Source organism: Geotrypetes seraphini, chromosome 12, assembly GCF_902459505.1.
Source record: "Geotrypetes seraphini chromosome 12, aGeoSer1.1, whole genome shotgun sequence".
NCBI classification, from domain to species: Eukaryota; Metazoa; Chordata; class Amphibia; order Gymnophiona; family Dermophiidae; genus Geotrypetes; species Geotrypetes seraphini.
Genome location: NC_047095.1, coordinates 24,889,799 through 24,907,133, shown reverse-complemented (window position 1 = coordinate 24,907,133; position 17,335 = coordinate 24,889,799). Strand labels below are relative to the sequence as shown.

General features: G+C 42.9%; 1 protein-coding gene across 1 annotated transcript in view; it reads right to left on the bottom strand.

The window, feature by feature from the left end:
• Positions 1-17,335, bottom strand: part of HFM1 (helicase for meiosis 1) — a 354,705-nt gene that overhangs the window by 96,682 nt on the left and 240,688 nt on the right. Inside the window, exon 28 of the mRNA XM_033916380.1 lies at positions 6,677-6,780. Within this exon, the coding sequence (XP_033772271.1) occupies positions 6,677-6,780 (104 nt within the window). The remainder of the gene's footprint in view (positions 1-6,676; positions 6,781-17,335) is intronic.

Sequence of the window (17,335 nt, the reverse complement as noted above, 5' to 3'; positions counted from 1 at the left end):
TCTCGGGCAACAGGTAGAGGCCCAATGGGTTTAGAGGGCCATTTTCAATATGACATCAAAAAACTGGGTAGAGAAAATTACATTTTTTGAAACTGCAAAATGGCTATCTTGTTTTTTCAAAAATGGCCATTTCTAGATGTGTTCACCCTTAGTGTGTCTATCTTTTTTGACCATTTTCATAAAACAAAATGTCCAAATGCAAAATGGACAAAACAAGCCATTAGGATGTAGGAAGGGCCAGAATTTTGAGTAGACTGACCACATAAACATGCCAGCAGAGCAGTGGAATACCCTAAGATGCATGGTAGTGAATTTCACAGAAAGGGTCCCAGGAACACATCTCACCATAACCCCCTTACATTGTATGGGGATCCCTCCAAAACCCACACAAAACCTAGTATACCCACCTGTCTATCACTCCAATAGCCCTTATACCTGCAGATGTCACCTATATGTCAGTACAGAAGGGTTTTGGTGGGCACATATTTTCCACCACAAGTGTACTAGTTAGGGTAGGATATGGGCCTGGGTCCCCTCCTCTGGAGTCCACTGCACTGACTACCAGGCTGCTCCAGACACCTGCTTGCTACTCTACTGGGACTGATTGGTAGATATTAGCCACCACTGGAGCAATTTTTGAAGTTCTGATGTCACTCTGATCTGCTGAGAGAGAAGGCCTGTCACTTGAGACAACTGGGTTGAAAGAGCCAAATGAGGGTCTCTGAGATAGAGACGGGCAAAGCGAGTGACGTTTACTGTAGACGCCATATGCCCATGTACTAGGAGCATTTGGCATGCTGAAATGTAGCAAGAAAACTTTACGGCAAAATTGAATTAGAGTGTAGGTCTTGGGACTCAAGAACCTCCCATATGAGGAAAGACTGAATAAACTGCAACTATACTCGCTCGAGGAACGTAGAGAGAGGGGGGACATGATTGAGACATTTAAATATATCACGGGCCGCATCGAGGTGGAAGACGATATCTTCTTTCTTAAAGGACCTTCAACCACAAGAGGTCATCCGCTGAAAATCAAAGGCGGGCAATTTCATGGCGACGCCAGGAAGTATTTCTTCACCGAAAGGGTAGTCGATCATTGGAATGAACTTCCATTGCAGGTGATTAACGCCAGCAGCATGCTCGATTTTAAAAAGAAATGGGATATGTATGTGGGATCTCTAGCCGGGTGAAGTCTGGGGGTGGGTCATTGGCGTGGGCAGACTTGATGGGCTACAGCCCTTTTCTGCCGTCATATTCTATGTTTCTATGTTGAGTCTCTGTTGTGGTAGGAATGCATTCATTTGAATGGTGTTCAAAAGTGCTCCAATGAACTCTAGAGTCTGTGTGGGTTCCAGGTGTGACTTCGGGTAGTTGATTGCAAACCCTAGAAGCTCTAGTAGGTGAATTGTTGCATCCCTGGTTTGCTGGGCCTACAAAGGTGTAGAGGCTTTTATCAACCAGTTGTCCAAGTATGGGAATACATGAAAGCTATATGTGCAGAGCAAGGCTGCTACCACAGCTACATAACATAACTTTATTCTTCTATATCGCCACAATCATACGACTTCTAGGCGGTTTACCCTGAAGAGAACTGGACAATCAGCGATTTACAAAATACAAATAGTAAAAGTAGAACATATTTCTCAAGGATAGTCAGTATAAAATTATTAAATTTAGTATAACTTTTGTTTAGGAAATTAATCTTTCAAACAATGCAGTCTTAATTTCTTTCCGAAAAGCGCCATATGTCAACCTGGCTCCATTGATGTACTTGCCTAACCGAGACTGCTGTTTACTTGCTTGAAACATGAATAATAATAATTATTTTATTTTTATATACCACCATACCAAAAAGGTTCAAAGTGATTCACAACAGGAAAAGTTGATACATACAGTGCAAATAAAATAACATACAGATAAAACAGGCAAATATTATTAAAATACATTAATTAAAAAACAACTGTATTTACAACCTGTATTTATAACCAGTGATACTTGGGTAGGCAAAAATTTACAATTTCTGGTGATCCTAGTAGGGCTGTATAGCACGAAATGAGGTAAGAGATAGGTAGGGGCTATTCCCCAAACCAATTTAAAGCAAATGCAAGAAAACTTAAACATTATTCGTGTCTCCATTGGTAACCAGTGCAGTAGTCTAAAGTAGGGACTAATATGCTCACTTTTCTTCAGTCCAAATATTCTTAGTTTTCTCACAGTTTTTTTAGATACACCCAAGTAGATGATATTACAGTAGTCCAATATAGATAGAACCAATGACTGTACCAATAATCTGAAAGATAAAGGGTCAAAATATTTTTTAATGGACTTTAATTTCCATAGTGCAAAAAAGCACTTCTTCGTTACTAAGTTCGTGTGTTCAACCATTTCGTGAAAACTCTGGGTGCTAATGCCAGGCCAAATGGAAGCACCTTGTACTGGAAATGATTGTTCCTATGCGAAAGCATGGAATACTGCTACTCCTTGGGTTTTGGCCAGGTACTAGGGACCTGGATTGGCCACCGTGAGAACGGGCTACTGGGCTTGATGGACCATTGGTCTGACCCAGTAAGGCTATTCTTATGTTCTTAAGCAGAGGTATTTCTTGTTAATAGGTAGAATGGGAATATGAGTATGCTTCTTTGAGATCTAGAAAGCAAAGCTAGTCATTCTTTTCTGACAGTGGCAGTAGGGTTTCCAGTGAGATCATGCAAAATTTTCCTTCACCAAATATCTGTTCAGAGCTCAAAGGTTTAGAATTGCATGGATTGGTGCCTTAATTGAGTATCCAGACAATGCTCAGACTGAGCTGAGGCTGGCATTGTTTGAGTGGAATTTTGCAGCATTTGTGACTGGAACAGTACTGGAACAGCCCTGGAACTAGCTCTTTCTGCAGAGATGGTACTGTAAATGGTATGTTCACTGGTATCATAGGCACATTAGTTGAGCGTCAAAGCACTGGTGATCCCAGTATCAAGGCATACTTCAACGGTGATGCCAACTGTATAGATGGTGAATTGTCCTCAGTGCATTGATGCTTAGAGCGCATCAATGGTGAAGATGCCTGAGAGGATGCTGAAGTGTTCCTGGAGGGGGAAGTGTGTTTATGCTTCTTAGCCTCCCGATGCAGGCAGCACCGATAATATAGAAGATGTCGATGTCATTGGTACCTGAGTTATTGGATGCCTGGGAGTGGCATCAGAGACTCCCACCATTTCTGACATAGAAACAGATGACCCAAAAAGTTTTTCAAACTGTAATTTTCTGTAATTTTGATCAGAGCAGGTAAAAAGAAATCATGATGATCAGGATCCAGGCACTGAATGTAACAGTACAAGAAATAGCCCTGTGACACTGAAAACACCACTTAAATCCACTAGAAGCTTTGGACATTGGAGGAAAAACCATTGATGCCAAGTCAAAAGACTGAATGATTCAGAGAGGTTGAGCTGATTGTAAACTGAACAGGGCTCAATGAGTGCCTGAAGACAAGCTTAAGAGGGCCCAAAAGCCAAAAGTAAAAACTCGATAAAAAAATGAAGAACGATGAAACTGGGTTAAAAGGAAGACACAAAAGTACTAATAAATAACATGTGCACAAAACATATACAGCAAAAAGATGCCTAAAATAGATGCATATAATACTGTACATGCACTGAGAGAAACTGAAAGAAACGGCTTTCTAGCTCCATGGAAAATGAAGAATTGATGGTCCCACAATTGGATGGCAGGCGGGAAGGCATCCGTGTATGTGTGGTGCAGTGGTCTTCAAGTTTTTAAAGTGATGCTGCACTTGTGGACTGTCCGTACCGTGCTCGATAGATAATGTAAGAATATGCTGCCTGCTTGTCCTGGGATAACTAATGTTTACAACACAAAACAGATGGAAAAAAAAAACACTACACTAAAAAAATAGAATTGGACTTGAACTTTAATTTAATTTATAACATTTTATTGAAGGAATCAAATAAATATACAATAATATAATACAAAAAGATATTCATTAGAATTATATTCACAATTCTAATTTTTCCATACATATTTCTATCATTCCTCCAAAATATTTCTATCATTCCTCCAAAATGGACTTGAACTTTATTCAGTTATTGATTTAAACTACATACAAACTAAGGAAAAGTAAAAAAAAAATATGTAAACTTTATTTCCACCAATGCCAACATAGTAGAAAACGGATAAAGGTGTCCCCAGAGTCAACATTGACTCCAAACACATTAGGACATGGGCGCCAGTTAGAGAATCGGAGGTGGACTGGGGGAGGTTAGGCAGGGTTAGGCGTCAGTCCATAAGGGCAGACACAATTCTATATAGGATGCCGTTGTGCGATTCTCAGCTGCTTCTTAGGCGGCTGCTGAGACCGGCGTCCTATACAGAATCTGCCTGTAAGTGTATAGCCCTTGATGGAGACTGCACCAACTTTGTTGGTTGGGCTAAAAACTTTTCAGTGGCCCCTTGTATTATCCTTCACAAAGAGTATGTGGAAGACATTTCTGGCTTTCTCTATCTCTAGAATGTGCTGGTAGAGTGTGGACATTGTAGAAAAAGAAATTCTTTAAGATCAACTGAACTGTGAGTTTATTTATTTCTTTAAGTTTTGTATTAAAGAATTTTGTTTAATTAACCATGGAGTCCAGTCTGGTAATATAGGCAGTTTAAACAGCTGATAACACTCAGAGCCAGAGTGAGAAGTCAAGACAATACTTTTTTATGATGGTAAATACAATTTATGTATTTGAATTGATAAGACTTCATTGATACACTCCACTTCTTCAATATATTTAATGTTGAGAAACCTCCCCTCATCAACCACTCTTCAGTCTGGCCTATGGACCCAAACATTTTAAATCTGATCCTGATGTTTTCAAGGACAGATTTTAACACAAAATTTGTGGGATCAGTACTTATTCATATGTTTTTATAAAATATGCAATATGCACTGATTCTTAACAGCACTTAGGCACATAGGCAAATATTATTATTAAATATGTGTAACATATATACCTACTTGCCTATTTTGCCTAGGCACTCTGCTATAAAATTATTCTCCTAGCTATAAAATTGATATAAAGAGATTATGTACTTACCCTGGTAAGCTCTTTTCCAGTAGATAGATGAGACTTTCTAGACCAGAGGTAGGCAATTCCGGTGCTCAAGAGCCAGAGCCAGGTCAGGTTTTCAGGATATCCACAATGAATATTGTATGAGATTGATTTGCATGCACTGCCTCCTTGAGATGCAAATCTATCTCTTGCATATTTATTGTGGATATCCTGAAAACCTGGCCTGGCTCCGGTTCTCGAGGATTGGAATTGCCTACCCCTATTCTAGACATTCCCTATAGCTGTATGCTGCTGCAGAAGGAATCCACTCTGGATTTTTCATTCTGCCTTTGTTGTACTTCACTGGTCTCTCTAGCTCCACTTTTAGTTAGTACAAGGGCACATAGAGCCACCCAATACATGTGAAGATGTGAAGTAGAGGCACCTGTACCAACAGGCATAAATAAATTGTTCTGCTCAAAAGTAACTAGACCAGGGGTGTCAAAGTCCCTCCTTTAAAAAAAAAAAAATCTTTATTCATTTTTATATCTTACAACAAGTGTATCAATAAATGACAATTGAAATTGAAAACATCGCTTGAATCTCTATCATGCTTAATATTAAATCATAAAATTTAACCCCCTCCCTCCCAGCCCTACCATAACCTATTCAATCACATATATCCTATACAATTTTCTTTCCTATTGATCTAAATATTCAATAAAATTCTAAAATCCCTCCCTCCCTACCCCTCATTTACATTGTACTTATAATGGAAAAATGGTATCTATTCATTACAATAATTTGTCAATGGCCCCCCAATCTCTTTAAATTTCTTATAATTCCCTTTTTGTATGGCTATTGTTCTTTCCATTTTATAAATGTGACATAACGAATTCCACCAAAAACTGTAATTGAGTCTGCTGCAATTCTTCCAATTACTTGTGATATGTTGATGACCGCAATCCTGCCAGGTCTTCAGGATTTCCCCAATGAATACAGATGAGATCTATTTGCATGCACTGCTTTTGTTGTATGCTAATAGATCTCATGCATATTCACTGGGGAAATCCTGAAAACCCGATTGGATTGCGGCCCTTCTTAAGGGTTCCTAACAGCCTGTGCTCAACCCCTGATTAACAGGAGGTGAGACCTCCTCAAGGACAGCCCTAAGCTCCAGAGAAACTAAGCAGGCTGGCTAACATGTGACTAGTAGGATCAGCCTGTCAGCTACAGCCCAAAGTCTGTGAATTCTCAAACAGGCAGTGCTTCAAATTTGCTCCAAGCACTAAATTACCTGAAAAGGGGATGAAATTATATCAAATTAAAATAATAAAATGGGGAGAGTATAACAAACACTCCTGCAGGCACACGAGCAGAAGGAAAGAACTGAAGGTGGAGCTAGAAAGCCCAGTGAAGTACAACAGAGGCAGGGTGAAAAATCCAGAGTGGATTCCTTCTGCAGCAGCATGTGGCTATAGGGAAACAACCCTACTGTCTAGAATGTCTCACCTATTGCACTGGAAATACACTTCTAAGTTACAAAATATATAAACTTACTCACTTTTAATACTTTGAAAAAGAAATGTATGTACAATTTTATTAAATCTGCATCCCCTTACCATACTCAGAACTGATCACATTTATACTCAGCTCTTCAGACTTTACAGCTCTTTTTATGTCAACTTTTCTAGTCCAGCTTCCAGTTTTTAATAGAGCAGAATCCCTACAATAACAATATTTAAGAAAAAGATAATTGATATTTTTGCCCCCTTTTATTCATTTCCCACCATCAAAGTCTGACATTTCCTCATCACACCTACTCAGTAGTTAATAGGGATGTTGATTTGTTAGCGTGCATTATGTTTGTTAGTACTCCTTAAAATATTTAGTTAAACTAAATTGATTTAAAGGCAATTTTTAGAACATATCAGAATTTAGATGTTCATGTTGAGCTCTCAGATTCTGTTAGCATTTTAAAAAAAGGTCTGCTGACACACAGCCTTTTCTAAGATGCAATGGAGAAAGTGTCATAGAGGTTTCGGTAGGCGATACATTGGCCTCCAGTGACCACAACATGGTATGGTTCAACCTCAGGAAAAGTTTCACTAGATCAAACACATCAACAAAGGTCCTCAACTTTAAGGGCACTAACTTCAAAAGCATGGGAGATTTCGTCCATCGGGTGCTGCAAAACCAAGTTGAAACAGATAATGTAGAGGTAATGTGGTCAACTCTGAAATCAACCCTACACAAAGCAACCAACTGCTATATAAAAACAGTAAGTTAACAGCGAAGAAACAATAAACCGCAGTTGTTCTCTGCGGAGATCTCAGACCTCATAAAAAAGAAGAAAAGAGCATTTATCTCCTGCAAACAATCAGGAAAACGGGAGACTAAGGAAGACTATCTGGCCAAGTCTAAGGCTGTCAAAACAGCAGTCAAAGAGACCAAACTCTGAATGGAAGAGAATCTAGCAAAGAACATTAAGAAGGGCGATAAATCCTTCTTCAGGTATATTAGTGACAGAAAAAGAAACACAGATGGGATAGTACGCCTTAGGAAACCAGACGGGAATTATGTAGAATCAGACTCTGATAAAGCCGAACTATTAAATGAGTATTTCTGCTCAGTCTTCACCTGTGAGGCGCTGGGATCCAGCCCACAGTTGCAGACAAGGGTAAGCTCGGAAGACCCATTTCAAAATTTTGAGTTTATGCCCAGCAGTGTCTACTATGAGCTATCAAGACTCAAAGTAAACAAAGCCAGGGTGCTTAGAGAGTTGAGTAACGTCCTGCCGGAACCGTTATCCGCGCTCTTCAATCTTTCCCTGAGTACAGGAAGAGTCCCGTTGGACTGGAAAACGGCTAATGTCATTCCACTCCACAAAAAGGGATGCAGGACGGAGGCTGCGAATTACAGACCGATGAGTCTCAAATCGATAGTGAGTAAACTCATGGAAACGCTAATCAAACACAAATTGGATACGATCCTGAACGAGGAGAATCTAAGAGATCCCCATCAACATGGATTTACAAAGGGAAGGTCCTGCCAATCCAATCTGATCAGCTTCTTTGGGTAACAAGAAATCTGGATATGGGGGAGTCCCTCGACGTCATGTACTTGGACTTCAGTAACAAAACCAGAGAAAACAGGGGGTCCAACCATGTCTGCAGTAAAAAACCAACCAGAAACAAACAAACCAAAACTGCAGGCATGTACACGATGCAGGCAAATTTTATTGTGACAAATAAATTATATCTAAAAACCTTTTTACCAAGCAAGGGACCCAACACGGTCCGTGTTTCGGACAACCTTCATCAGGGGTCCTATTAAGTACAAATATAATACAAAATACAATATTAAAATTATTATAAAAAATATAAATGCGATGTAAACTATTATATAAAATATACTATATATAAAAGCATGGTGATCTTGTTTGACCAATGCTATCAAAGGTGATCACTCATAAAACAAGTGTGTGGAAAAGAAGGAAAGACTGCATGCAATGAAAATGAACTTCATGCAGAAAGCACATAAAGGAACAAACCGAATCATAGTGGATAACAGTTAGAAACAATAAAAGTTAAGGTAGCTATAAAAAAACGTGAAATAAATAATAAAATAGCCAAAGAAAGCCAGGTATTAGTAAAAGGCAAATGGTAACCAGAGTAGACTTAAGTGTAGCTATTGAAAAAAGTTCTAAATAGATTACTATAAAAAGACCATGGAAAAAGTGAAAGCATTAAAAGTGAGAGGGAAAGTGGAAAATTAAAAAAAGGATATATATAAAGAATACATATCGTGGTAAAAAAGAAAAGAAAAATTTGTCACAAAAAAGCTGGAAAGATAACTATCATAAGACATAAGAAAGAAACAAGAAATAAGCATATAGACTTAAAATGATATTCAAAATATATATATATGTAACATTTATCTTAAACCAAACATAATACATCACAAATAAAATAGCAAACACAGCATAAAAACGAAATAAACAACATATATTACCTAAAACAAAGATGTTAATTTAAAATATATGTAATATATAAAAAAATGGTAATAAATAACATAAAAGAACCAACCATCATAAATTATTGGACAGACAAGAGCCTTATATATAAAACCTCCAACTGGATAAAAGATAAGTTAAGTCTATACTGATTAGTGGTCATAAATAAATGAGTTAATATATCATGCAGCCGAAAAAAATCGCTAGAGGGCGCGATAAGGAATGGCGGCGTAGTCAGCGTGCTCCGGCATATCAGACTAAATAATCAATAAAAAATCGGTGATATCCTCAACGGTATATCAAACAATCAGCGCTCTATCTTTCCTATACCTGATGGCTTCGTCTAAAGTGGGCAAACGCCACAAGCCCGAGCCTGCATCACCACAAAAATCGGCGGATGACAAGACAGAGCCGGAATCCACTCAGGCCCTCTTAACTGAACTGCGGGCTATGAGGGAGGTCGTCAACGAGACCAAAGAGGACACCTCTGAAATCAAGCAAGACTTAACAACTTTAAAACAAGACATTGTGCAGCTGACTACTAGACTGGATGGTGTGGAACATGCTCAATCCTCTGCACAAGCTACCATTAAAAGCATGCAGGGCCAGATGAAAAAAGTTCCTCAACTAGAAAAGGATCTGGAGGATCTTCAGCTCCACTCACGCCGGAACAACCTCCGTGTTCTTGGGGTACCGGAGGGAAAGGAGGGAGCGGATATTTTATCCTTTATGGAAAAGTTAATACCTGACATCCTCAACCTCCAATTTTCGAGAGAGTTTGAATTGGAGAGAGCTCATAGAGTACCGTCGTTCAGACCAGCGAATGCGAGGTACCCCAGAGCTATTATTGTCCGGTTCCTGCGATACACGCAATTATCGGAGGTAATGCAGAGAGCGAAGCTGAAGTCGCCCATCAAATTAGACACCCATACTATTCTCTTTGTACCGGATCTTACTAAGAACGCGGCGCTGTGGAGGAAGCAACTACTTTCCTATCGACCAAAGCTTAGAGAGCTCAAAGCCCAATTTGGCATGCTTTTCCCCAGGGCCGTCATCAGGGCAGTACTACCAGTCCTGCATTCAGGGGCCCGGAGCTGACAGGGGGCCCGGGCTCCCCCAGGGTCTTAGGCCACAGTCTAGGGAGGGGGTGGTCCGCCCCAGGTGCACAGGAGAGAACTTGACGGTGAACCTGCGGAGTTCAATACATCTCAAGCCGCGAGGCTCGTCTTCTGTTTCTACCTGCCCTGCCGCTCACATATAGCCGATCGGAAGTGTTCCCCGATGTCAGCGCTGACGTCGGAGGGAGGGCTTAAGCAAAGCCTGCCCTCTGACGTCAGCACTGACGTCGGAGAATACTTCCGGTCGGCTATTTGTGCGCGACAGGGCAGGCAGGAAACAGAAGACAAGCCTCTCGACTCGAGCTCCGTTTTTCTGAGAACGTTGCAAAGATGGGCTGGGAGGCAAACGCGGAACACAAAAGGGGGGAGGGAGTGCGTTTTGGACACAAGGCATGAACTTGGGAGAGAGGAAGGGAGGAAAAAAGATGCTGAGGTGGGGGAGGGAATGGGTTTTTGGACACAGAAGGCATGGACTTGGGAGAGAGGAAGGGAGGGAAAGAGATGCTGAGGTGGGGGAGAGAATGGGTTTTTGGACACAGAAGGCATAGACTTGGGATAGAGGAAGGGAGGGAAAGAGATGCTGAGGTGGGGGAGGGAATGGGTTTTTAGACACAGAAGGCATGGACTTGGGAGAGAGGAAGGAAGGGAAAGAGATGCTGAGGTGGGGGAGGGAATGGGTTTTTGGACACAGAAGGCATGGACTTGGGAGAGAGGAAGGGAGGGAAAGAGATGCTGAGGTGGGGGATGGAATGGGTTTTTGGACACAGAAGGCATGCTCTTGGGAGAGAGGAAGGGAGAGAAAGAGATGCTGAGGTGAGGGAGGGAATGGGTTTTTGGACACAGAAGGCATGGACTTGGGAGAGAGGAAGGGAGAGAAAGAGATGCTGAGGTGGGGGAGGGAATGGGTTTTTGGACACAGAAGGCATGGACTTGGGAGAGAGGAAGGGAGGGAAATAGATACTGAGGTGGGGGAGGGAATGGGTTTTTGAACACAGAAGGCATGGACTTGGGAGAGAGGAAGGGAGAGAAAGAGATGCTGAGGTGGGGGAGGGAATGGGTTTTTGGACACAGAAGGCATGGACTTGGGAGAGAGGAAGGGAGGGAAAGAGATGCTGAGGTGGGGGAGAGAATGGGTTTTTGGACACAGAAGGCATGGACTTGTGAGAGAGGAAGGGAGGGAAAGAGATGGTTGTGTATACGGGGAATAGAAGAAAGGAGAATTTTTGGTCATATGGAGGGAGTGAGGTACACATAGTGGCATACCAAGGTGGGGGAGGGTGGGGGGGAGGGCGGTCCGCCCCACCCCGCCCCAAATTTACATCCCAAGGGGATGCACAGCTGGCCACCCTCCAGTGTTCTCCCTAGGCCGGCAAACTGCGGCTCTTTAGCCACTTGAGTGCCACCGCCGTCATCGGGAACAGGCCGGCGCCAAGTTCTCCCTGCTTTTCCCTGTGGGGCCGACCAACTCTCGCCACTCGCGTCAATTCTGATGTCGGAGAAGACGTTCTGGGCCAGCCAATCGCTGCCTGGCTGGCCTAGAACGTCCTCTCTGACGTTAGAATTGACGTCGGGTGGCGAGAGTTGGTCGGCCCCATGGCGAAGAGAAGCAGGGCGAACTCAGCGCCGGCCTGTTCCCACTGGCGGCAGTGGCAGCCTATTCCCCAGTGGCGGTGGCAGCATTTTCCCAATGGTGGTGGCATAGGGGAGGGCAGGGAGAAAGAAAGAAAGGGGGGGACAGGAAGCCAGAAAGAAAGAAAGAAAGGGGGCAGGGTGAAACAAAGAAAAATGGGGCACGGAGAGAGAGAGAAAAACAGACATACAGAACGAAAGAGGGTGTGGGGAGAGAAAGAAAGAAGGGGGCAGGGTAAGAGAGAGAGAAAAACAGACATACAGAAAGAAAGGGGGTATGGAGAGAGAGAAAAAGAAAGAAGGGGCAGGGTGAAACAAAGAAAAAGTTTGGGGAGGGAATGAGGTCTTGAGGAGAGGAAGCATACAGGAGGCTGAAAGAAGGGAAGAAATATTGGATGCACAGTCAGAAGAATAAAGTGCAACCAGAGACTGATAAATTACCAAAGGTAGGAAAAATGATTTTATTTTCAATTTAGTGATCAAAATGTGTCTGCTTTGAGAATTTATATATGCTGTCTATATTTTGCACTATGGCCCCCTTTTACTAAACCGCAATAGCGTTTTTTAGCGTAGGGAGCCTATGAGCGTTCAGAGCAGCGTGGGGCATTCAGCGCAGCTCCCTGCGCTAAAAACCGCTATCGCGTTTTAGTAAAAAGGGAGGAGGAATATTTGTCTATTTTTGTATAGTTGTTACTGAGGTGACATTGCATAAAGTCATCTGCCTTGACCTCTTTGAAAACCCGCGGAATATAAATGATAATTAACATTTTCTCTGCGTACAGCGTGCTTTATGTGTTTTTAAAATTTTATTGTTGGTAGATCATTTTGACTTGGCCACAAAGGTAAGGGAGGGAGGGAAGCTGCTGAAAGACATCTAGTAATCCTTGCAGGCTTGACTGTGCAGGGAATTATTTTTGTAAAATCATGTTTTGTTATGTGACTGGCATTATTTAGACTTTAATTTCTATGAATGAATAGAATGAAAATGATATAAATTACTTGCTTGTTTTTATGTGTGTGTGCTGAAGGAAAGTGGAGAGAGAGTGGGCTGAGGACGCTGAAGGGAAATGGGGAAGAGAGAGTGGGGAGAAGACGCTGATTTATAAATTGACAATTGTACAGAATATTGTTTCTTTTTTATATTCATCCATAGCTGCATGTTAATGATGTGCTCATATGCACTTATTTATCATCATAACATATACATCATCATTAACATGCAGCTGTGGATGTGTAAGGACAGGCTGAGGAGAATGGATGGGAAGGAAGGAAGGTGCACATATCAACATATCGTACATTTTTAACATGCATGATGCAGCTATAGGCAAGCTGAGGAGGATGGGATCATACAGATGTGTATGTTCAGATATGCGCTCAGATGTATAGTTTTTTCTGATATATTTATTAAGCTTACAGTATTTATAAAAACACATTTAATACTTGTTACAAAAAATATTGTGCAATTGTGATCTACTTCTGGCCTACAAAGGTCAAAAGCAATCCTTAACTGAGATTTTATATTCAAAAGTGAATTATAGCTACTAGCACTATTATTTATTAGTTATTTATTATGCAGATGTTTGTTAGTTTGTTATTAGTTCAGTATTAGACATATGTTAGTTTAGAATAGATAGGTATAGATTAGTTTAGTTTAGGTTAGGTTAGGGCCCTGCTGAAAGAGTCTACCTTGACGTGGTTGCAGGCTTACAAATCTTTTGGTCAAAGAGTGCGGCGACAGAGAAAAGTATGTGTGTATTCGGCCTATGGAAGAAGAGGGGGTCGGGGGGGGGGGGAAGGGGTGCGTGGGGGGCCCAATAGGATTGCTCAGTAAGGGGCCCAGAAATTTCTGATGGCGGCCCTGCTTTTCCCTGCCACGATGCGTGTTACAATTAATAATCAAACCAAAAACTTTACTGACTCTCAGCTTCTGTCGGATTTCCTTGAGGATCTCCAGCCAACTAACATAGACAGAGTTTAAAGTGCTACGCTACTCTATGGAGATCAGTGGAGACTTCCTGCAGCGCTCCCGAATCCTGCAATCAGAATGGCGTTCCCGAAGCCTGCAATCAGAATGGCAGCCATATTCCTATCGCCACGTGGAAGCTGGTTCTTCATCCGCTAGGCTTCGGCTTGGCGGGAGTCCTTTCAATACATGAACGCTTATGGCTATGTCCCCCTTATTTCTTTTTTTTTTCTTCTTTTTTCCCATTTTTTTATCAAGCTGTATTAGGGTTTTTTTTTTTTTTTATTGCTGGCTGCTATAGTAAAAGCTCCAATGCTCATAGAATTTCTATGAGTGTTGGAGCTTTTACCACAGCGACCGGCAATAAAACACCCTAACACAGTTTGATAAAAGGGGGGGCTAAATACCCAGGAATTTTTGATCCATGCAAGAGATTGTGACAGGGACACCATGCTGCGCTCCCCTGACATTGAAATGCAGGAAACAGAACCAGTTCTAAAGCATCTCAGTCCTATCCCTGTGTCAGTTCTCAAAGCTAGAACAGTGCAATCTAGAAAAAGTACACACACTTGAGCTGCACCTTTTCTCCATTCTGCCTCTTTAAGAAGAGACAGAGATAGTGGCGTACCTAGCATATGTGGCACCCGGGGCCCATTGTTTTTTTGACCCCCCCCCCCCCATTTATATGAAAAACATGATTTTTAGTAACAATCCAAACGTCACACAAGAGTATACCTAGGAAAAGGCAGCATCTTACATACTGCAGTGAGCAGTACATCAATACACCCATTGTAAAACTAAACAAGCCAGATTAGTACAGATCAATCCTACACCGAAAATCCTAACAGAAAACCATGTCTTTTGAACACACAGAACACAGAAGACACCTTCGACTAGTTTGGAATATATAATCACAAATTAACCCCTCCCCCTTTTACAAAACTGTAGTGTGGTTTTTAGCCATGGTGGTAGAATTCTGAACATCAGAGCTGCTACCATCATGGCTGGCGCTAAAAAACGCTCCACCGTTTTGTAAAAGGGGGGATAAGATAGAAATACATAGACAAAGGTTAAATTGAACCAGCAAGAAGCTGGACTCTGCATACAATGCAGCACCACAGAAACAGTGACACATGTCTCCTAAAGCAATAAATAAATAGAAAATTTTTGTTCTACCTTTGTCTTCTCTGGTTTCTGCTTTCCTCATCTTCTTGCTACTCTCTTCCTTCCATCCACTGTCTGCCATCTCTCTGCCCCTATATGGCATCTTCTCTCCTTCTATGCCCCTTCCAGAAACTGTATGCCTCCCCCTTCCATCTCTCCTTTCACCCACATTTTTCTGGCATCTCTCTCCTCTCCTTTCCTCTCTCACACTTCTCCTCTACAATCCCTTTCCCTTTTCCCCCTCATTTTCCTTTTCAATTTATTTTCTGCATCTGTCTAGATTACATTCTTACTACCCTCTCATCAATTTCCTTTTTTACTGTCTACCTACAGCTCGCCAGTTCTTTCCCTCCCCCCTCCAGTATTTCACTAATTCAGTCCTTTTCACCCATCATGTGCCCTCCTTTTATTTATCCCCTCCTTCCATCATGTGCCCTCTTTCTCTACCCCTTCCATCTAGTACCTTCTCCTCTCTCTGTCCACTTCCATCCAGCATCTGCTCCCCTCTTTCTCTCCTCCCATTTCCTTCCTGCATTTGCTCCTTTATCTCTCCCATCCGCACTTCCATCTAGCATAGGCTCCCCCTCTACCTTCCCCACTACCATCCACTGCCTGCCCTTTCTCTCTCCATCCATCCTTCTTCAATTAGCATCTACCCCCTTTCTTTCCCTCCAATCCAATTCCATCCATATCCTTTCCCCTTATGCCTCTCTTCCCTTTCCCTGCACACCAATTCCATCAGTACCACCCTTCCCCCTTTCTCTCCCTCCACCACTCTTGAAGCCCTGCTCCCTTCATGCAGCAAGGTCCCGCGATGAATACGTCTGCCGGCTCTGCTCCGGAAGAAGTAAGTTACATCAAAGGGGGTGGACCCGGTAGACGCAGGGAGTTGCGATGACTGTCCAGTGGCGTACCTAGGGGGGTGCATAGCGGTCCGGGTCCAGAACATCCTGCCCTACTGTTGAGAAAGACCTGCACCTCAGCGCAGCTGCTGGTGAACCCCTCTGATATACTTGCTTTGGAGCAGAGTCAGCAGCCGCGATGAGATGCAGGAAGGTCCCGGGATAAGTACGTCCACCGGCTCTGCTCCGGAAGAAGTAAGTTACGTCGGAGTGGGTGGACCCGGCAGACGCAGGGAATTGCGATGACTGCGTCTGCTTGGTCCACCCCCTCTGACGTAACTTACTTCTTCCGGAGCAGAGCTGGAAGACATATTCATCGCGGGACCTTCCTGCATCTCAGCACGGCTGCCGACTCTGCTCCAAAGCACGTATATCGGAGGGGGTGCACCGGCAGCCACGCTGAGGTGCAGGTCTTTCTCAAGAGTAGGGTAGGGCGTTCCAGACCCGGATCGCTATGCATTCCCCCTAAGGCGTGCACCCAGGGTGGACCGCCCCCCCCCCCCCAGGTACGCCATTGGAAAGAGATTTGCCTTGGCTACAAACCAGGAGACCTCGTGCTCACCTAAGCTAATCAGAGGAGAGGAGCCCTTGTCTGAGCCCTTGTCCTCCAGCAGAGCTGAGTTAGGGGAGGATAAGGTGACCATACATCCTGTTTTGAACGGGACAGTCCCGTTTTTGGATCCCCTGTCCCGTTGTCCCTACACATAGCTTCGGGATGCTGAAATGCTGAGTAATGCACAGTCTTCAATCCCTTTCAGTGCTGATTGGTCAGAACGGTTCCTGGGGTGGGGAGAGCCCTCTAGCACTGATTGGGGGAGAATAGAAAAGAAGGCGTCACTCTCAGCTCCTTCTGCTACTCATAGCTAGGGCGGGAGGAGGAGCCAGGGCTGGACATACAGTTGGGAAGATGGGCGCCTGATTTAACCCCTCCCCCCCGCCACCGCAGCTGCCACCGCTGTTCTCCTTCTTACCTCCCTGCTGCTGCTGGTAATTGCCGCCCAGAAGCCTTCTTCCCAACGTCAGTTCTGACATCGGAGAGGATGTTCTGGGCCAGCCAGCCAGTGATTGGCTGGCCCAGAACATCCTCTCCGACATCAGGAAGAAGGCTTCTGGGCGGCGATTGCCAGCAGCAGCAGGGAGGTAAGAAGGAGAGCTGCAGCCGGGGAGGTGGACGTTAAAAGTTAAAATTTGTTGTGCAGTGTAATAAGTCCTGACAGCCAAACAAGCTTAAAGAACCACCAGCACACTTTAACCTGCATTGTAATAGCACTTTTGTGTAATGATCATGATTATTACTGAGTTTAATTATGAAAATCTTGTTGGAGGAAAACAGGTTCAAGGCAGATTGCAAAACAACCAAATAAGACAGAAAAAGACTGAAATTAACCTAATAAAAATTCTTAAATAAACAAGTTTTCATCTCCTTTCGAAAAGGTATGTAGGAAGAAACATTTTCAATACTAGTAGCAATGCAGGCCAAATTTGAACTG